The sequence below is a fragment of the Letharia lupina genome, assembly GCF_014066315.1.
Source record: "Letharia lupina isolate WasteWater1 chromosome Unknown contig_26, whole genome shotgun sequence".
In the NCBI taxonomy this organism is placed as follows: domain Eukaryota; kingdom Fungi; phylum Ascomycota; class Lecanoromycetes; order Lecanorales; family Parmeliaceae; genus Letharia; species Letharia lupina.
Window position 1 is genome coordinate 36,826 of NW_023502995.1, and position 22,224 is coordinate 59,049.

General features: G+C 43.1%; 5 protein-coding genes across 5 annotated transcripts; 1 reads left to right on the forward strand and 4 right to left on the reverse strand.

The window, feature by feature from the left end:
- Positions 1-658: 658 nt before the first annotated feature.
- On the reverse strand, positions 659-2,377 carry HO133_006666 (uncharacterized protein; the record flags this gene model as incomplete). The annotated part of the gene is made up of 4 exons (XM_037297563.1): positions 659-1,312; positions 1,367-1,804; positions 1,856-2,044; positions 2,108-2,377. The coding sequence occupies 4 exons, from the start codon at positions 2,375-2,377 to the stop codon at positions 659-661; spliced, it is 1,551 nt and encodes a 516-aa protein (XP_037146999.1).
- A 700-nt stretch (positions 2,378-3,077) lies between these two features.
- On the reverse strand, positions 3,078-6,560 carry HO133_006667 (uncharacterized protein; the record flags this gene model as incomplete). The annotated part of the gene is made up of 5 exons (XM_037297564.1): positions 3,078-4,933; positions 5,061-5,921; positions 6,022-6,306; positions 6,359-6,471; positions 6,538-6,560. 5 exons carry the CDS (start codon positions 6,558-6,560, stop codon positions 3,078-3,080), a joined length of 3,138 nt encoding a protein of 1,045 aa, XP_037147000.1.
- Positions 6,561-7,659: 1,099 nt separating this feature from the next.
- Positions 7,660-8,333, reverse strand: HO133_006668 (uncharacterized protein; the record flags this gene model as incomplete). Its single annotated transcript, XM_037297565.1, has 2 exons — positions 7,660-7,883; positions 7,949-8,333. 2 exons carry the CDS (start codon positions 8,331-8,333, stop codon positions 7,660-7,662), a joined length of 609 nt encoding a protein of 202 aa, XP_037147001.1.
- Positions 8,334-9,441: 1,108 nt separating this feature from the next.
- Positions 9,442-12,116, reverse strand: HO133_006669 (uncharacterized protein; the record flags this gene model as incomplete). Its single annotated transcript, XM_037297566.1, has 4 exons — positions 9,442-10,561; positions 10,610-11,479; positions 11,534-11,631; positions 11,679-12,116. The coding sequence occupies 4 exons, from the start codon at positions 12,114-12,116 to the stop codon at positions 9,442-9,444; spliced, it is 2,526 nt and encodes an 841-aa protein (XP_037147002.1).
- Positions 12,117-21,164: 9,048 nt separating this feature from the next.
- Positions 21,165-22,217, forward strand: HO133_006670 (uncharacterized protein; the record flags this gene model as incomplete). Its single annotated transcript, XM_037297567.1, has 1 exon — positions 21,165-22,217. One exon carries the CDS (start codon positions 21,165-21,167, stop codon positions 22,215-22,217), a length of 1,053 nt encoding a protein of 350 aa, XP_037147003.1.
- Positions 22,218-22,224: the final 7 nt, after the last annotated feature.

The window sequence follows — 22,224 nt, forward strand, 5'->3', positions numbered from 1 at the left end:
AATGTTGTATGCAAAGCAGAAGGGAGCCGCAAAACCTAGGAGATGTTACGAGCCCTTTCGATTTGGATCCATCAAGGAGGCCGGCAACCGATGTTCAGCCCAAGGAGCCTCTGCAATTGGAATGGACATTAGCAGACACTTCGTCGAGGATCTAGAAGCAGCCCGCAAAGCCTAGCCCTAACGCCATGCTTGCTATTTTACAAAAGCGGCTTGCAAAGTACCAATGGACATCGAAAGAAGCCCTCGCCAAGATCAAGGACGATACATAGGACCGGGAACAACAGGTGAACATTGGCAGAGATGGAGCGGGCTCGAAAAGCGCAGAAGCGTGTGGATGAATTAATCGCGGCTTTGAGGGTAATAGATGAATGATGGGACCAGTAGACCAGGAAGAGAGTAGGGGGGGGGGGTGGGAAAGCACCTTCGCAACTGCATGTACATAGTCGTCAAGCAGTGAGCTGGACATATTGCGCCGAGTTGGGGAGGGGATCGCAAACGCAACAGTAAATGTGTATGCAATTTCATGGTCGTGATTTTCTTTTTCCACGTTTGGATGTGAACTTCATAGTGTAGAGAAATTCATCGCTTGTCAAAGCAACATGACCCTGCTTCGTAGTCCAGCTGCAGTCCTACCACTGCCTGATTCTCTTAGGTCTTTCTAGCAGACCGCGTGGGTCTTTCCAGTTTTGCCCTGGAGCGAATGCTTCTCACCCTTGTAGTGCTCGTTGTTCACGTTCGATTTTCCGCTCGAGGTATGGTGCTTATTAACATGCTTGGTATGGTGTGCCACAGTGCTCTTATCCATCTGCTTCAACGACTCCATTGCTAACTTGATATCTGCAATAAGCGTGTCACATCTTGCCCTAGAGAAGTCTTCACGCACAACGACCCTCATGAGCTTAAGTTTCTCGCTGTGCGGAGCCATGGTGTATGCAGGCACCACCCAGCCCCTCTCTCGCAGGTGGTGAGCAACCGCGAATTCATCGAAGTGGTATTGGTCCTTGGGGTTGAGCCTAAACGCCACAAGCGGCAAACCTTCACCCCCCTTCTTGCTCATGATCAAGAAACCGAGGTTCTCGAGGGCGGAAGCAAGGTAATCGGATGTACGGGTAAGATTGAGCATGATGGAGCGATAACCGTGCTTGCCAAGACGAATCATCTGGTAGTACTGGCCAATAACTTGGGAGGCGCCTTTGGAGAAGTTGAGGGTGAAAGAGGCTTGGTCGGCGCCAAGGTAGTTGATGTTGAAGACCAATTCTTTAGGAAGGTATTCGGGCGAGCGCCAGACGACCCAGCCGACACCGGGATAAACCTGGAAGACCATTAGCCAACAATCTCACTTAATCGGAGGACTGAGTATGCATACCAAACCATACTTGTGACCAGAGACATTGATTGAAATCACCTTCTCCAGACGGAAGTCCCAAGGTAGGTTCGGCACGACGAAAGGCGCTACGAACCCTCCGCTAGCAGCATCAACATGGATTGGGCAGTCGATGTTCTTCTCGACGAGGAGGTCGTTGATGGCTTTGACGTCCTCGTATTCTCCGGTATATGTAGTTCCGATAATAGCACAAATACCAATAGTATTTTCATCCACCAGATTGACGGCCTCCGCAGGATCAATTACGTAGCGATCCTCAGTGCAGAAGACGTAGCGCTCCTCGACTTCAAAGTAGCGAGCTGCCTTCTCCCAGCACACCTGCACAGCGGAGTTCATGACAATGTTGGGCTTGGAGTAGTCCTTGCCGGCGGCTTTGCGCTTGTTTTGCCAGCGCTTCTTCATGGCAAGCGTTCCCAGCATCTGAGTCAGATTTAGCATTGCAATTGGCCGAGTTGATGTGGGAATACGTACGATGGCCTCAGAAGATCCAACCGTGCTTGTTCCCATAGCGTTTTCGTCTTCGTTGTGCGTGGGTGCGTTGAACATCCTCGCAATCATTGAAACACAGCGGTTCTGAATGTCGGCGGTTTGCGGGTATTCCTCGTAGTCGATAAAGTTCTTGGGCAGGGCCTCAGCCATGAGCTTCTCGACTTCCTCCTCCTAAGCACAGCATTTCATGATTAGCACTGAATGCAATCGCAACCGGTTGTACAAGCAGCATACCATGTATGTGGTAACGAAACTGGCCAAATTCAGCATGGGATTGCCGTCCAGGCTCAAGTCGTCTCTGATCATACGGTATGCAATCTCTTTAGGCATCTCCTTTTCCGGCATTTCGTGCATAGGAAGACACTCGGCGGCGAAGCGGGAACCATAAACGGATGCAGTGACTTCATCTTCCTCGTTGTTGGGCTCAAGTTTGAGGTTCTCCATGCCCTTGACCAAGGGAGCATTGGCCGCCTTGTCATTGGGAACGGAAGCGAGATGAACCATGTTTGCTGTGTCTGGGCTTATGGGAATTGAGGTGAAGGGTATTGTGGAGGAAAAGTATTCAATCAATGGGACTGGAACAATGGAAGTTTGGATGTAGGAGGAAGAAGGCAGGGAGGGAGGAAGGGAGTGATGAGGCAAGGAATGCGGAGGAGTGCCGCTGACGTGTTGAGCTTGATTCGCTTGAGCCTTGAGAGCTTCAAATTGCCAAGTAATGATCCTTGTGACGATCAGAAAGTCAGTTACTAGTCCAGGTGCGGATGTGTTGAGGGCGGGGTGGGGGAATAAATTTCTTCTACATGTATTCTACCGTCCCACGTCCTACGAGTATGTAATCTTAGATATCGAATGTGCATCCATCTCTAATTCACAAATCAGAGAGCGTCCTCACTGCACGCTGTTGCGAGCCAATTTTATTCTTTGGTCAAGGACACTTAGATTAGAGCCATCTCGCCATCTCGCCATCTCGCCATCAAGCAAACTCATTATTCACATGCTCAAGTAAAACCACGACTATGTCTCCATAGGACCATGAAACGGAGCATAACATCTTTCCCCTTTGTACACGCTGTTCAGGCTAAGAAGCCAAGCTTTGCATCATCTCGCCCGATGACAAGACTTTCACAGGCCCCTTGATGCTTATTAGCGGCAGTAGATAATAGTATGACAAGAAAATGAGTCTGAACGGTATGAGTTACTGACTTCACTGGAACTCAAAGCCTCGAGACTCGGCTATCTTTGCAGGCGGGTCTTTGTGCAACTTGTTGTGCCCCGAGTCATGAGGGCCGTAGGCGGCGTGAGTCGTGGGACCAGATCCGATTCCAATAGGGGTATCGTGGACCCCCGATTGACTGCCATGCTCTCCCTGAAGCGGGTCGTAGCCGCTACGAGATTCAAGTCCAATCGCACCCGCCCCAGCGGCCATCTCCTCTTCACCACGGCTAGGGTGTATGGCTCCTTGATGACGGGCTTCTTCCTCTTTCAGCTCCTTGTCGGGCTTGTCACGATGAAGGAACCCGAGAAGGCCACCGTGCTTCTTCTCCCCATGGTCCTGCTTCTTCTCGTCTTTTTCAATGGCTTTCTCATGCTTCTTCTCATCCTTCCCCATGGTTTTCTCGTGTTTCTTCTCCGACTTCTCAATTGCCTTTTCATGGGCCTTCTCCTCCTTCGCGAGCTCTTTGTTGTGGTGCTTGACCTCTTTCGAGTGCTCCTTCTCGAGAGCCTTCTCTTCTTTAGCGTGCTCTTTCTGCAACTTCTCGGCATCTTTTTTGGAGTATTCGTGCTCAGCCAGACCACCCGCACCAGCAGCCCCGCCAAGAATTGCCGCATCTCTGCCGGTATGATGCTCTCGCGAAGTATCTTGATAAGGCTCGGTACCGTAGCCAGCGGCGTCTCTCGGAGAGTGTTCGTGACCGGCTAAAGCACCAGCGCCGGTTCCTGCGCCCCCAACAGCTGCAGTATCTCTACCGATATGATGCCCGCGCGAGGCTTCTTGGTAGGGCTCGTTACCGTAACCAGCAACATCTCTATGGGAATATTCGTGATCGGCCAAAGCCCCGGCCCCGGCCCCAGCACCTCCTACAAGAGCAGCATCTCTGCCTGTATGACGTCCTATGTGATGTCTCTTTTCCGTATCGTTGCCATAATCAGGAGACGAGTAGGTTGCAATCGAAGCTCCGGGATGCTGATGCTCTTGCACCCGAGTTTCAGGATCAGTGCGCGCATAGTCTCTCATCTTTTGTGCCTCGTCTACTCCACCAGTAGCTCCAGCCCCAACACCGCCTGCAGCCAAAGGGTTACGTTCAGTGTGGTTTCCTGTCTGGGGCTGGCTCCCGTCACCGTAGCCAGAAGATGGATAAGGAGAGGACCTAGTGGCTATAGCTGGTTGGTGGCCTGATCCGGCCAATTGGTCTTGCGGAGTCGCTGCAAGACCAGAACGGTTACTAGAGCCAGAATGCTTTTCTGCTTCGTATGCACCAATACCACCGGCACCTGCTAGGCCAGCATCTCTCTTGTAGTGATGGTCGGAGCTAGTAGCAGACTGATGGCCGCTTCCAGCTGAGGAGACTGCAGATTCATCTCTCCCCATCCCAGAACGTGTAGGATCCACGCGAGGGTCAACCCCTGAATCATAAAGACTCTGACCGCCCATGCCGGACGTATTGCTCGACGTTGCCAGGTTGGGTTCATCGCGACGATAGTGCTTCTCTGCCTCATACAGTCCGGCACCGCCAGCTCCTGTCAAAGCGGCATCGCGCCCGGCATGGTGGTGGCGACCTTGGGATCCGCCCATGCTTGCGGTAGTGCTTGACGTTGCCAGGCTAGGATCATTGCCACGGTGATGCTTTTCTGCCTCATACACCCCTGCACCGCCAGCTCCCGTCAACGCCGCATCACGCTCGTAGTGGTGGCTATCGCCGTGGGAACGTTGCTGCTTTGACAAATCGGAGTCGACGCGGGGGTCCAATTTGTTCAGCATGTCGGACTTATGAGGGCCAGCGGTCTTTCCCGTAGACGACACACCTGTAGCAGTATGACGTTCATTATCGTACGCGCCACCTATACAGATTTTGTAGTCAGCATTCTTTCTTTAGGGCTGTAGCCCGAGCAATGGGACAAATCAAAAGGGAACCAAGATCGAAGAGTGGTCCAAAATAGGAAATGTTTGCCCCAATAATGTACATACCTCCAGTGGTATCAAGGCCGTGACGATCAGTGTTCGATGAGTCAAGTCCTGCAGATGTAGTGTTACCCGTGGTGCGCTGTTTACTACGGTCTGCCTCTAATGCCCCCATTCCTGCAGCACCAGCTCCACCTACTAACGCAGCTTCTTCACCACGGTGACCATGGTGGCCGTGATGATGATGTCCACTGGAGTCACCAGTGGTAGCTGCACCCTCAATACCACTACCTACATGCGGGTCAAGTCGATTTGCCGTGTCTGTAATGTGAGGTCCGGAAACGAAGTGAGGCCCTTCCTGGCCGCCGACCTCTCCAATTTCGCATGGATCGCCTTCATACTGGTGGCCATGGCGCTGGTGTTCGTGTTGCCAAGATTCAGGTCCGTAGCCGGTACCTGTGGTCGTTCCAGATCCCACAGCTCCTGCTCCTGCCCCTGCTTCTGCTCCGAGGGTATTACGGCCTAGGGAGCCTTGGTTGCCTGAGCTTGGTGTTGCACCAGTACCAGAGCCATAACCACCGGAAGTTGACCCATAGCCAGTATCACCCACGGCACGAGAACCATCACTATCGACACGAGGATCGACATTGTTGGCAAGGTTCGACGAGTGTGGGCCGGCAGTTGTGGAGCCATGACCATTGGAAGCGGAGTTGCCTCCGAGGGGAAACGAGCGGCCAGTCTCCGGGGCGTAATTGTCTCGCTGGGGATCTTCGTGACGGTGAGTACTAGTTCCAACGGCTCCGGCCCCAAGAGCAGCATCGCGGCCAAGGTGAGATGATCGTGATTGGTCTCCATATCTGGGGTTGTTTCCGATGCTACGGTCTGGGTAGCTATTGCCGGTGAGACTGCTCTGTCCGAGTCCTGTCTCTATTAATGTGGTTTTGGAGTCAGCAGTATACAAAAGCGAGGTCACAAGACACGAATGAGGCGACAATGAGAGGGGTTGTTAACCCCAAAATATACATACCTGAAGCAGGCTCAGGGGGAAGGGGCTTGTCGGTAAAAGTTGGGTCGTTGGCGCCAGTCATGGCTGATCGTGACTGAGATTGACCTGGAACACCGGAGCTCACGCTGGCCGTTGTTGCAGCGTCATCGTTGTCAAACCCTCCAGGCGTACGGGAAGCGTAGGGCTCGCTGAGACCATGGGAGGCACCCCCAGTGGTACCACTATCGAATTGGCTTGTCCCAGTGGGATTGCTCGAGGTGGACAAGGGATCATGTCCGGCGGTGCGGCTGCTGCTGAAATGGCTGCCTGTGTTGATTTTAGTAAATTGGCCGAGTCTTCCGGCGAATTCGAAGCTTACCTTGACCGGAGCCAGTATTGGTATTTCCCATACTGGTATCGCCAGTGTGAACGGGGTCATCCGATCGTCCGGAACCATACATGACTTCATCGTCTTTCTTGCTTCCAGGGTTGCTACAACGGAGAAGTGCATTAGCAGGCTGGAATTCGTCACTGCGCAAAGGTGGCGAGCGGTCTTACACAAGGTTCTTCAGCTTCTCCATGACTGTGAAGCTCAGTGTGATGACAGTGTCTCGTGAAAATGAGTGACAGGATCTGCGAGGTGAGTTCCTTTTGCTTGTGAATAGAGATGGAGATTGTCTTGGGCGGAATGTGGTTTTGTCCGAAGGAGTCTGTGCACAAAAGGGAGTATGTGTATACAATAATGAGGGTTGGAAGTAGTTCAAAAAGTTAACAGGAAGAGGAGTGTGAAGGAAAGGTTGCGGGATGAAGGGTATTGTATTACTTCAGTCACATGTAAATTTATTGAAAGAGCTTGGAAGCTTTATTTATTACAACTTGGAAATCTAGGAATCTGAACCAAGAATGTCATCGCGCATCAAGTCCCGTTCCCACTATTCCCCTTCCAACGCTCTTTAATAAAGTAGTTCAAGGTACACCACTGCTAGAAGCGGCAGAAGGCCAAACCTTCGACGAGTCAGCAGGACCAGTAGGACAGGACCTGGCCCCCAGTACCATCTAATTTCGCCGCGGTAAGCGCTCAGTATTAGGCTGAATAGGACATTACGTTACATCAAGGAAGTCTTGATTGACGAGCTCCAAGAAAATTGTTTCCCATCGTTGATATGACTATACATGTACCTAGGTGCGTTTGTGGATCGGAGATCGGACAAGTGGTGGGGGGAGTGTGGCTGTGAATTGTGGCTGTGCAGCTGTGCCACAATCGAGTCCAAAAGAGTTGACTTCGGAGTTCTAGACCTTAGGTAAGTTAGTAGTAAACAATTAACAGAAACAAGACATGCCCATCCGTATATTGTCAACCCAAATTGCAGGAACGAGATCAATCTTTGACACCATACAATGCTTTGTGCAAGACTGGCAAATCCGAATCACCGAGGTGCTAAATCAAAGGGAAGTCGTTGGTCTTCCTTCAATGTTTCGCTGCCAACTTGTCTTGAACTTGACGGCCAGCGCCTCGCATCTGTAAGGTACACGGCCAGTCTGAAAACCATCTAGCCCGGTAACCAATTTGGCCACCTCTTCTGTACATGAAATAGTCTTCGTAAACGCTTGCACGTATTCGTACATTTTCCGATCACCCGAGTCGAAACAAGAATCCACACTAAATATACTCCTTTTTCTTCACTCTCCTTGTTGTCTTAAAGGCTTCAAAGTGCTCTGCGTCATCGCTTTTGCCAGTTCATCTTCAGTGAACAGTCGTCCATTCGTAATCGTCTTCTGCGTGTCAAGGCCGTGAACATCGCCGTTCGTAATGGTCTTCGAGAACTCCAAGCCAGCCATATCTGTAGTAATATCGTTTGTCCTCGGTCTCCGATTCTCGGCTGTATGCTGCCTCGATAGTCCCACTAGCACCAAGTAGAATGTCAGCCCGTTCAGTTGATCTATCCTCCCAAGATGAAGAGGCCCATACCGTTGGCAACATCGTCATCCCCTTCTCCACTCTCCTCTACCCCAGCAAAAGCAGAATTCTGCCTACTCCCCAGTTTACTCTTCTTACTCCACGCGCTATTCCTCCTGCTCATGATTCGACTGCCCATAGGACTTAAATCACTTCCCACCGTCCCACTACTTTTCCTCCTCTTCCACGCGTCTCCAAAACTAAACGCTGATAATTTGTCCTGATGTGCTTGATTATAAGGACCACGGTATTTCGGACGGGGCATGGCCTCGCCCGGCTTGTAAACATTATCGGGCAGCTTCTCTTTTCTGGCCTTTTTCGATTTGGTAGATTTAGTTGTGTCGGTTGTGGTAAGGTCGGAGCCATCATCGTCCTTCATCTTCAGTGCACGCTTCATCTTTTCACGGAAAGGCATGGCACGTCTGGTCTGGGGAGACGAAAGAAATTGAGGGTGTCAAACGGATATGGGGACCCGATATGGATTTCCTCAGCCGGAGCGGAATGCGAACGCAGCACAGACTGTGCTCCGGAGTAGGACGTCTGCTGGAAAGATTTGTCTCCTGGCAACTCGGACACTCATAAGAGTAGGTGTTCCAGTGGGGCGGCGGCGGCAAGGGAATGGCGTGACAGCAGAAGACTCGAAGTTTGGTTGAGTACGGGACGGGGATCCCGCCGAGAATAATCGTAGTAAATTTACGGTAGAGTAAGCAACGGCATTATCGGATCGCGTAAGAATACCGGGCACATCTTTCGTAGTGTCGGAAAGGTTGCGATCGTCGAAGAAATGTCGAATACATGGCTGGGGCTGGAGATAGTCATGGGAAAGCTCGGCACGTAGCTTTCTGGCCTCTGATAGTGATCTGGAAGACTTTGAAGTGGTGTGAATCTCTCCCCATCATTGTGGAGTAGTGACTGTGTTGAGTATCTCCACGGTAATCCACCTGGATCGTGGCATCAGAAGAATTGACTTCCGTCATGAGATTTCGGTACGCCACGTATCGATAAGTATGGACTTGCGAGAGCTGGCCTGTCTTTCTATCTAGACAAATGCAATTGTTACAGCGCAACTCCAATGTTCAAATGGAATAAATCTATGGAAGTTGGGGTATCAGTTTTGAGATGTCGCTCTCAAGGTACCTAGGAGAAGCAGACAATGCCCATGATATCTCCACCCATTATATACAGGAATCGAATTATATACAGGCGATAGAGGCCATTCTAATAATGACCATAATGACGCCGATGAGAGGCTTTACTGCCACTTATACGTAAGCAAGATGAGACGCTCTCGTATGTCTTGGATGAATCAGTGAATCTCATTCCCGTTTCACTTCTATGACAGTGAAATAAGTCCATAGATTCCCCGAGCTCAAGCTTGTTCCAGACGAAGGTTGGTTATATACAATGGCCCCGAATGCATCAGGAGTCTTTTCTGTTCTTATTCTCTTCTTCATCGGCAAGAACCCTAAAATACCAATCGCCTTGCAGATACCAGGAACGGTCCTCTAAATCAGGTCTTTGATGCTCATTCGGTTGGACGGACTCATGGAATTTGGCGATGGCGCCAGAGGAGGTAACATCATGGATGGCCGTAGTGACGATTCCTGAATAGCAAGATGCTGTTGCTCTTGTTCCTTCTTGCGCGACAACCTTTCAATGGTCCTCAAGACGTCGTCCCACCCATTCCAGTCGGATTGCTTTGTTTGAGGCCTGGCTGGTGAAAGGATTCGGCTCTGGCGTTTCATATCTTGTTTATCTTTTTCACTTGATATTTGCAACGGTTCGCCCAAATGTACACCACCTTCACCTTTTTGCCATATCCACGAATTCTCGAAGCTACCCTGGAGATCCCCAGACACGTATGCGATCATCTCCTCGTCCGTGTCGATCTGGACTCTATAATCCAGCTTAGATCTCATCTCGTGGAGAAAGAACTCGAGATATCGGCCACAGTCTACATTGACTGGACGCGCGTTTCCCAAAGTGGCGCTCGCTCGAGCACATGAAAGCGCGCTCTCAAAATCGAGGCGAAAGCACAGAAAGAGTGTGCAGCGCCAGACGTGTGTACAAAAGAAAGCACTGCTTGCTGAAATCATGCGGCTTTCCCAAGTGTCGTTTTGCTCTGCTTCATGGTATCGAGGCTCCCCAGGTGGCTGCATGCAACGGCGAAGGAATCCGGCAGTATCTTTTGCAACAAGTACACATTGATCAATTGCGGTAGACCTTTCAACGGAGTCGCAAGTAGGCGTTAAGTTGTGTCGATGAAGCATGAGCCGAGCATTTTGTAGGTATATAATGGGTGGGAGCTCAGCTGGATGGATGTAGCCATTGGCTCGGCGATGTTTTTGTGCAGGGAATGCATTAACGCATTCATTGAAGTGCAAATCATAAGCTTGCAATGCAGATTTAGCTAAACGATCACTTTTAAGAATCCGTAAAAGTCTAGCGATGCCACCGATGACCTGTATCATAGGGAGAAGGGGCGACGTTGATTGCTCTGGATCTGGGGAGGAGGCCCAAGGAGTTCCCGGTATCATATACTGGTCATCGATAGGACTTGGCATGCCAACATTGCAGTCCTCCTCTTTGGTCAAGGAAGGTCGCCCCAATTCCAGCGACAGCAAGCTATTTGAGTCAGACGTGAGATCTATATGATTTGATGATACCACTCACCAGTCGCAGGCATATACACACCACCAAACACGTCGGCGCATCTCCTTTTCAATGGCAGGCCAGGTTCCAGCTTCGCAATGCAGGCCAATATCAAAAGAAATCCGCACGGCAAAACCAATCCAGGTCCAGCCAGCAGATTTGAGGTTCATTTCAATGAGGAATATGCTGCTGAGAAGCGCAGCACGTGCATGATCAAGGGTAAGGTCTTCGGTCCACATATCTATAAGAGACTTGGATATTTCCAAATACTTCTGGCCATCATACCAAGAGCGATGCAGCGTTCCACAAGCGAAGACGGCAAACAAAAGAGCACTCCATATTCGCGGAACACCATGCAGCGACCCATTCTTATAAGCACTGTGATATTGCTCTTGAAACGATGGCCAGTGAACCAAAGGTAACGTTGGATGAAGCGTGGTTCGGTATTGGTGCACAAGAGTGTCTGCCACATGCTTCGGAGGAAGTCCAGGAAGCGAAGACGAGAACAGGTCCGATGAGTTAATTTTTTGATGCGGATACGGCGGCTTGAAGATGCCCCTACCGCGTTGCTGCATAGTGGAACCTATCCTGGACAAATCCTGTGGAGCCATTGTCCTCCGCCTCTTTGGCTGTCTTTCTTCGTACCCTGAAAATCGCTCACTTACATACCGTGGAAAGTATGTGGTCTCCGGTCCTGGAAGATGAGACATATTGTGAAGGTTTGAGGGCTCTGGACCTGGGAGATGTGCAAGAGGGTGGGTTTGGGGAAGAGGGTCCGAAGCAGAGATACCATGGACCGGACTCGCACCTTCCCCGGATTCCAAGATCGAGCGAAGGTGATTCACTTGTGATTTTGCCTGGGCTAATTCTTTCTGAAGGTCCTGATTGTGTCTGATCCGGGCGAGTCAAAAAAGCACGATGGCAATGGATATGCACGGCACTGACCTGATATTGGACATGCGCCTGTTTGTCTCTTTTGTGAACTGGCATTTCACATTCCTACTGGTACATTCTGTACAGCTCGTGCTTTCGGTGGCGTCGCACTGTAGATATCAGTGCTGAACTACAAAGCAGAGAAGCATGAGCTGACCTTCACTTTACGCTCTCGACACGCATCACAGCTTGGATCCTTTCTCCGTTGTCGATAAGCACGTTTCTGTCCCTGCAGGCTAGTAGCCATCGCGTTGGAGTCCGGATACACGTTTGGTACAAGAGATCCACGCGGATGACTGATCTCTGCATAGCCAGGTAACGACACCCCAGGCGGTGTCATTGTGGAATGGTAAGACTGAACGAAGTCAGCAGACCTTGCCGCGGATCCTCCTGGTGGGGACCTATGCTGAGACTGTAGTGGCCCCAGTCCACTCGAGGGCCTGCTGGTAGCACCAGAAGTGGACATGCCGATACCTGGTGTAAGAGGACTCTGGAGAGGAGTTGCGCCAGACGGAGCCGATGATATGGTGTATGGAGTAGCCTGTGGATACAATGGCGGTGGCCTTTGAGCCGAACTTAAGACCTGGCCAGCCATTATTGAACCTCCAGGGTGATGAACAAACTTAGGTACAGGCTCTTAGGGACACAGGGAGTCGCTCAAAGCAGCCATGGACGATTTCGACGGGCGAAAGTAGCCATTGACAGGTGTGGGATTAACTCTGCGAAGGATCATACAGAGTAAGGATACGGGCCTTATTGTCCTGGTCAATGTTTTCAACAGGCTACCTTTAGGTCCGTGGCAGCGCTATTGACTGTGATAGATTCAAATTACCCTACCGCACCGCGAAGGGGAATCCCACAGGAATCGTTGGATAGCTTTCCACGGTGGTTCCGGTGATAACTTATGAGCTCTTTGCTTTAACTTTGGCAGAATGAAAGAAATGCTGTGTAGATTTGACGTTTGGCTCCCAAATCTATTTGCCACCTTCAGTCATTGGCTCCCGCAGAGATAAAAGACGGGTATGCAGGGCCAGCCTAGGATTGGCGGAGCTTTCATGCATGCAATGGAGGGTCCAAGTTCCTATTTGTCGGCACCCATGGAAAGATGTCGGTTATCGGGAAGTAATTTTGCTTAAGAAAAGTGACGACAGCCGCAGGAGGAAAAGTCCGAGCGTTGGCGTATGGGTCCTTGGTGGATGTTTGGGATAGGGAGCTGTTGAGTGCTTGCTACTATTGGACGCAATCACAATAAGTTGTAGGCAACGTCGCAGACAAAGAACACAGCATTTCCTATGTCATGCAAGATCAGAAAAGTAGCAGCAGGAGGAGAAAAATGGTATCTTTAAGTCAGATTCGGAAGGCATTGCTTTTGAATGGGGATATCGACAAGTGGGATGGGGAGTGATGGATGTGTCTGCCCAAGATCTACATGAATAGCAGTGTGAGGAAGTTAAAGATGGTGCCAGAGGTGTGAAAGGCATGCCGAGACGAAGCCGAGAATGGCGTTCTCGCTTTTGGCTGGAAGAAGAAGAAAGCGACGATCGATATGAAGTGATGTTCGCAGGTCCAGTCCCCGCGGCCGCTGAATCAGTAGTGCCTTCCAGAGGCAATCAAGAACAAGCTTTAACTTGGATTTAGCTGGAAAGGAATGTTAGCGAGATCATTCCAGGCCAGGGATATTGAAGCAAGAACGGAGGTCAGTGTCAATCATCTACTTAGGTGCATCAAAATGATAACCATCAAGCAAAGTACCTAACTTGGGTTACCTATGGTGATGGGATCATGGGGCACTTTGCTCATTGCCGAAGCGAGATCTCGCTCGCGCGATCTGCACTCGATCGACCTGTGCCTTAATGGATCGTCAACCGCTAACGCTTGAAGCCGAACAGGCCCAAAGACCGTAAAAGACGTCAACAAGCATTATTATTATTGATACGATTATCACCGATCTGACTTGCCTTAGTCCGGGCCAGCGCTAGTCATTTCTATTTGCTCATACGGGCGATTGTCATAGCAATATAATCGTGTCACCCCAATCCTTTGGCAGCAGACTCGTAATTGCCGGCCACAGTCCATCTTCCGAGACCTCGGATGTATAAGTAGACCAACAGGTAGTTGGGGATCTTCGTTGACGTGGGCAGATACCTTCACGACCGAGGACAAGCCACAACCCGAGTCAGGCAGCAAGCTTGACTTTTGAGCCTCTTGCCTCTTGCCCGCCATCGGCAGCACACATGTATCTATGGTCTGGACCACTCTTGCTTTTCAGATCTGCAGACCGCAGCTGTCATGAAAAGGGTCCTCTGTTTCTTAAACCGGAGTATCACTTAAATATCCGGGGTATCGCACCTCCTTCGTATGCGAATGCAACAAGTCGTTTGTTCTTGGAAACATTGGCGTCTTTGTGTCATAATCATGCAATGTCAAGATGTAAGGCTGACTTCGAAGAGCCTAATAGGTCAGCGTAGTTTGTCGTATTATGCCTGGCTCCCCTGGTCAAGCTCCTTTGCTGGGGTCTAATACCTTATGTCCAATTCGAGCCTCGCGAGTTTTAAAGCCTGAATGCCTGGCAGCTCTAATGTCTTCGTACGGCACTATGTAGTTGCTTCGCTGTTGATCAGCTAACGACTCGGCAACAAGAAACGGGGCTGCCCTGTGGTGGGGATGGCCGGATGACGCCTCTGCGCAAGCGCTGCTGTCCTTCCCGGAACCAACAATTCAACGAAGTCGACCCTAAAAACGCTTCCCGGCACTTCTGTAAGTGGCCTCGGCTGCCGGAAAGCACTGTCAAAAGGCAGAGCCGCGCTTTGGTGGCCGATCCCGAGGTTGCATTGTGCAAGCATGAAACCAACCTCTGTAAAGTAGTTATGGCTCGGTAAGTCTTGCAGTACACAGCGGAAACCTGTCGAGGCATTCCAGAAGCTGTTCATGTCCGTAGACAGAAGGAAGAACCAGCTCGCTAATCGTGGTAAGCTCCCTTCCGTTGTTCTTACACTCGTTGGTGTACGCCTCTCTCTATACTCTTACGGACGGGTTTCAAAGCTATCATATAGGTATATAGAATAGGGAAGTTGCTGCGGAGGTCGCACTTTTCTGAAATTTCTCTCGAAAAAGTTGACTCAGCCGAGTTGAACGGCGCAATCGGATAATTGTAGATGTTATTGAAGTACCTTACAGTCGATACGGAGGTTGACACCAAAAGTCCTGGACGCCAAGATTTCTGTGCCAAGATCTCAGATAACGCCCGGCCTGAGGGGTTGCCCGGACACTACGCTTAGAGATGCTTCGGAAATGTACCTGACCTGGGCCTAGCCGGGACCCCAGCCCCTACCGGACCTCAAAAAGAGGTCCCTAAGTTCAATCTATGCGCTCCGAGAGTTTTTTCTGGGGTCTCTCGCTCCGGGGCTGCCTTCCGGAGGTAGGGTTAGGGCTGTGACTAGTGCTGTCCAGGACTTTTGGTGTCAACCTCCGTAGCAGAGAACTTATTACCGTCCCACCCACAGAGTGGAGAATGATCAAAACAACATTGCGCTGTGAAGTTTTAGAGGCCAAAGACCCAGGATTACGCGTAGCACGTGCCAAGAGTGGTCGGAAGGTCGGGCAGTGGTCCATATACTCGCACTTTACTTAGATACTAGTACCCATTATTTACGTATATTGGAAATGGTATGCACTCAATAGTCTCATATCAATGTAGAATGGTTGTTCATTGTCATATTCTATAAAGAAGTATATAGTAAGGATAGAGATAACTACCTATCTATAGTGTGAAGCCATGCTAAGGTTATTTACCATCATAAGGCGTAGTTATAATATTTATTTAGAACTTAGTAGTGTATAGAAATACTAGCCTTCTATTAGCTGATTTCAACACTTTTATATAGTTTAAATAATGGCTGAAAATACTATTAGTTCTAATATTATCATATAGTTCGAATTTAGACTATTTCTTTTATTCGCTCTTTTTAAATTTAATTTAATATATAAATATAGCGAATTTATTATTGATAAGGGCTTTGATAAGCTCGTTCGTAGCTATATCATTAATAGATATCTATTTAAATATAACTGCTTCTATTTTTACTTAATTTTATATGAAATACTATTGAATATTAATATACTTAATACGTGAGTGAAAGCGAGAGTCCTTAGTTAATATAATAACTCTCTGATTATCTACTTTAATTAGTATTAGTCTATTAAGTAATTTAAAGCTAATATCTAATTCGCTTAGAAGTCTAATTAATTAAATAGCTTTCTTTACTATCTAAGTCTAAGCTATATACTTAATTTTATAAGATAATAATATAATAAACTATTATTATTTAAATATTTAACTAATTATCTTACTATAGAGTAAGAATATATAAGCTTTAAGAAATCGACGAGTCTCTTAGTCTAAGACTTAATTAATATTCGTATAATCTTCTAATATATTAGTTATTCTATATATGATATTATAAGTTAGTATTCCCTTTAGATAATAAATAACTTATTTAATAACTATAATATATTTCGAATTTAAGTTATAATTATATCGTGAAAAAATTATAACGATAAAATAGATATTCGAGCGAGTCTAAATTATAAAATATATTATCGATTTTACTATTAATTAATACTTCTAAATAACTTCTAATTTAATCTTATCGACTAATTCCTCTTATAGTTAAGTATTTACTACTATTAATATAAAGATAAATATATAATTAATTATATTGAATCGTAATAGTATCTTTCTTAAATATATCATTTACGTAATTCAAACGATTCTCTCCCTCTAATTTCTCTAGATTTCTATATTTAAATAATATAAGTATAGCCCGAGATCGATTATAGCGAACCGTTTATAAAGGTTTTATTTAAATTTCGATATTAGTTTTAATTCTTTTAGATTATAAATCTAAATATCATTTATATATACGCTAACGATAAGTTATATTTTCTTATTAATAAAGAGTAAATAATCGAATTTGATAGATTTAAATTCTTTAAATATAAGAAAGTTTTATAGAGTAAAGTACTATTCTTATAGTGATTACTTTAAGTTATATAGTGCTCTAAACAGTAAATATACTTTATTACCTTTCTTTTTATATCTTTTAAATTATTTTATATAGATAATTTCCTTTAATAGTATATTAAGAAATATAATAATAATATTTATTTACTTATAGTTTAGATTATAATATATTATAATTATAAATAATATCTTAAATAATATAGACTTAATAATTAAGATAAAGGTTTAATCGTAATTAACGCTATAGATCTATTTAAAACCTTAAACTATTTAGCGTACTTTATAGAGAATAAAGTTATTAAATTTCTTCTTTATCTTATAGACTCATCTATTAATAAAAACTAATATATTCTTTATTCTCGAAATAAGCTTTTAAGTATTTATTATAATAAAGGAATTTATTTATTTATTTATAGCCTTCTTTTATTATTTAGTATAGGGGTTAGCTATTATCTAATTATAGATTAATAACTCGAAATTATTAATCTTCGTAGTAGTTTATTAATATCTTATATTAGTTATTTACTAAATAGTAGTAATAAGATCGAAGATAAGATTAAAGTTATAATAATCTAGATTCTTATAATTTAATATAACTTATCTATAGTATAGACGTTCTAATTTAAGAATCTTATTATACTTAATATAAGTAATAGCCCTCTAAGTCTATATCTTAATATTACTTTATTTATTATTTAGAAGAACTTTCTAAAAAGGTATAGAAGTTCGTTTTAATTAAGAATTATATATTATATTAGAATATAGATCTAGATAAGCGATAGAGTTATCTCGAGATATCTCTTTAATATTATTATCGTTAAATCCTTCTAGATCTATATTACTATCTCTTATATCTTCGACTTCTTCGATTTCTTTAGTATTTTTATTAAAAAGAATATTTCTAATTTTATTTATATTAGTAGAGTCTGTGTTAGTATCGATAACGGTCTTAGATATATATTAGTATACTATAGAGTTATCCTCTATATTAAATATATCTATTATATTATTATTAGTAACCTCGACTAGCTAATAACTAATATCTGAGATTATAATAATTATTATTTATAATTCGTTAAAATTGATATAAGAGAATCATTTCACTTGCCGAGTAACTAGATTTCATATTTAAAAGATATTTATATCTTCGTAGTCAATCAGATAACACTTCTTACTACGTTCATCGAGCTTCTTATACTTTTCTTTAGATATATATACTTAGATTACGCAGCCGATGATCTTCATATAACCGAGGTATAATTATTTACTTATCTATATCTCGTATAATATTATACTCTAAAGGCGGGTAATAAGACTTCTATTTTTTTAATATACTTTAATATAAAGTAATTCTAATTATAAATAATAAGATAATTTTGAGTTAAAAAGTATAGCTCTTACTTTATTCATAATAATCCGATTTTATATCTCGCTAAATTTATTTTATTTAGGTATATAAGATATAATAGACTTTTATATAATTCCGGAGTTCTTAAAGTATTCTTTAAACTTACTATTAATAAATTCGATACTATTATCTAGACGAATTATCTTAATCTTATAATCGAATTTATTTTCTATCTAAATTTTCTAATTATAGAATAATTTAAAGATCTCGTCTTTATATTTATATATAAAGTATTAGATTTAAAGAGTCGCTTAATCGATTAGAAGTATATAGTATTTAATCTTATTAATAGATAGTATATTAAAAGATCCTTTCAAGTCTATATGAATCTTATCGAGTTTTTCGAATACCTTATATTATACTCTTCTTGAAATCTTTTATATAGATTTAATCTTAAAATAGATCTTATATATTAATCTAATCTATAATTTCTAAGTTAGTATAATACTCTTACTTATATTAATTAGTCTCTTAAGATTCGCCTTATTTAAATACTCTATTTGACGATATTATAGTTTAATAACTTTCTCGTTAAATATTAGACTTATTATTAAGACTCTTATATTCTTCTAAATAAGTATTAAAACCTTAGCTATAAATTATGAGATGCTAAGAATATAGATATTATTTATCTTCGAAGTACTATTAATAAGCTTACTATCTTAAAGAATATAATAGTTATTATTAAGAAAGGTAATTTTAAATCCTTTTCGTGTGGTCTAACTAATCGAAAATAGTCTGCATATAAGATTCGAAACATATAAGACTTTACTAACTTTTACGATATTACTGAATCTATTCTATAATAGCCATTCTATTTCGACTATACCGCGGTTTTATATTTAAATAATAGTTTTATTAGCTATTATAACACCTATACGATATAACTAATAGTTAATAAACTCGTTTTTATTAAAGAATATATAATTAATATAGTTTAAATTTATTATTTATTCGTATATAATAGTAGATTAACTATTTATATATACTATATAGAAGAGAAAGTGAGTTAAGAATTCGTATAATAATTCGTTAATTATTTTGTTCTCTGAAGAATTAAATAGAGAGTCAAGAATATTTTTAGTTTTTTAACTTATCTTATTACCCAATTTTAGATTAGCGTTAAGTTAAGATGTTAATTAATTCTCTATATTCTTTTATAGTTCTTGCGATTTAGTTATTTCGACTAAGAGATAATCGAGAGACTTAATTTCGAGCTCTTTATTCATTACCCCTTTATCTAATTTAGATATTAAGCTATTAACTAAGTAGTCTTAATACTCTTCGTCTTCTATAATATCTCTATCATCGATTATAGTATAGATTATTATTAAAATATAAGTATAATTTTAATTTACGAAATCGTTTAGTCTATTTATAGTATTAATTATATTCGCTTTAAACTTGAAGTTCGAATTGTTATTACTATTATTATTATTATTATTATTATTATTTCGAAATTGATTAGATATCTTTTCGTTATGAAGAGTCTAGCAGCTATACAGTCAATATCTCTTTTTACTCTTATTTAATAATAGTAGATACTTTAAACACTTAGATATATCACCTAATCCCTTATAGTAGATACTATTCGAGTTATTTAACGAGAAATTAAAGTTATAATTATTATTTCCACCGTTGTTTCCACCCCGGCCTTATCCTAAAGTATTACCTCTATATTCTAAATTGTTATTACTTCTAAAGACCTTCTTATCCTTCTATTTTTTATAATATTTCTTTATAATAACGACTATAACTTATTTCTTATTATCTCGCTTAAAGAGACGATTTTCTTCGTAAAGAAGTATAATAATTTTATTAAAGTCTGATATATTATCAAGTTATATAATAAGACGATATATGAAGTTCTTATACTTTCTATTTAAATTGTTTAATAATAGAGTAATAAGTATCTATTTATTAATTAAAGCTCTCATACGCTTAAGATTCTTAGATTTTATATATATATTAATAATATAGATCTTAATCGAGTTATTACTATTAATTATAGTAATATTTTATAATTTCTATAACTTAATAAAGCGAAGTATAAATTCGAAGTTAGTATAGTCAATTTAAAGTTTACTTTATTTAATTATAGTTACCTCCTTATCTTCTATTACTTCGACTAGTTTATCTTTATATATCGAATAAATAAATTTCGATACTTGATTATTAAGATTTTTTTAGATCTTTATCTTAATATTATAAGTTAAAACTTATTAATTAATAAATCTTAATATAATAGTTCTTATACGGTAAATTTTATTAGCTAGTATATTTATAATAATAACTTTCTCTAATAGATTATCTAAAAATAGTGTTAATTCTTATTTTACTACGTCTCATAGATCGTAATACTTTAGAGTACTCTTTATCTTCTGTAATTATAATTAATAATTTTCCTAACCTTTTAGCTTTAAGACATTTTAGATCTAAGTTAATATAGCTATATATATATTAAACGCCTACGTAGTTATCTTATATAACTATCTATTAAAGAAAGAATAAAAGAGTAAATAGAAAAATGTATGATAAGAATATAGGAATATTCGTTTAACTCTCACAATACCAAATTATTAAAATAGATAAATATTTCTAATTAACAGTGTAGAGATCACGATAATGGAAATCCGGGCTTATAATCTATTGGAAATGATATATACTTAATAATCTTATATCAATATAGAATGGTTATTTATTGTCATATTCTATGAAGAAGTATATAGTAAGGATGGAGGTGACTACCTATCTATGATGTGAAGCCACGCTAAGGCTATTTATTACCATAAGGCGTAGTCACAACACCTATTTGGAACTTAGTAGTGTGTAGGAATGCTGGCCTCCTATTGGCTGATTCCAACAACGCAGCTTCTTTTTTTCCTGTCTTCGCAAGCGCTGAGGAGATAGGGCTCGCATTGCCTAGGGTACTGTAAGGTACGTACCGTATGTAACAAGTAAGCTATGTTTAGCGCAAATATCTACACAGCCCTGCATTTGAGGGGTTGTAATTGAAACCCTCTCAATATCACATCGGAATTTGGAAAAGGATTTGAACAGCGCAAGGAATTTATCTTTGATGTTGATTCACTTGATCTTGACAATTTGTACCGTCTCGATTGTCAACTTTGTCTGGCGCCCAGTCTGCCCCTGCCAACGTTCATATTACGATCTCTATTAACCTTGCTTCTTTCCTCTCTCATTCGCCTACCATGTGCAGAACTCATCTTCACCCCTATCTCGCCGCCCTTCCCAAGGCGGAGCATCACATGCACCTCGAAGGTGCCCTTTCTCCAAGCCTCCTCTTCGCGCTCGCAGCTCGCAATTCCATTACGATCCCTACGAGCGACGCAGCCTTTGGGTCTCCTGCCGCCCTTCTTGATCGATATACTCGCTTTTCATCCCTGGATGACTTCCTCCATTACTATTTCATTGGAATGAAATGTCTCGTAAAAGAACAAGACTTTGAGCAGTTAGCTTGGGAATATTTCTTGAAAGCTAAAAGTGATGGCGTGGTACACGCCGAGGTATTCTTTGATCCGCAGGCGCACACTGGCAGGGGTATCACATACGAAACTGTTGTCAATGGATTCACGACGGCGTGCCAGCGTGCAGAAAAGGAGCTCGAGCTGAGCACGAAGCTAATACTCTGTCTTTTGCGACATCTACCCGTCGAAGACTCGACAAAGACATATGCCCAGGCCAGAATGGACTGGGAGACTGGGCGTCTGGCCGGCTTAGGTTTAGATTCGAGCGAGAAAGGATTCCCTCCAGGAGCTTGGAAGGAAATTTACGGGACAGCGAAGACGAATGGAATAAGAAGAACAGCTCACGCTGGGGAGGAGGGACCAGTCGAGTATATCAGAGAGGCGTTGAGTGAGCTTGATGTTGAAAGGATTGACCATGGGATACGATTGGCCGAGGACACCGAATTGATGCGAGAAGTTGCGGAGAAGAAGATTCTCGTCACACTGTGTCCATTATCGAATGTCAGGTTACAATGCGTGAAAGATGTAAAGGAGCTGCCGATCAGGACATTCTTGGATAATGGGGTCATGTTTTCGATCAATAGCGATGATCCGGCGTACTTTGGTGGCTACATACTGGACAATTATTGCGCGGTACAGGAGGCATTCAACCTCACAGCCAGAGAGTGGGCGGCTATTACGAAAGCAGCTGTGGAAGGCAGTTGGTGTAATTATAGCAGGAAACAATACCTTCTGGAGCAGCTGAATGAGACAATGGTGCAATTTGGCCATGGGTGACTTTTGG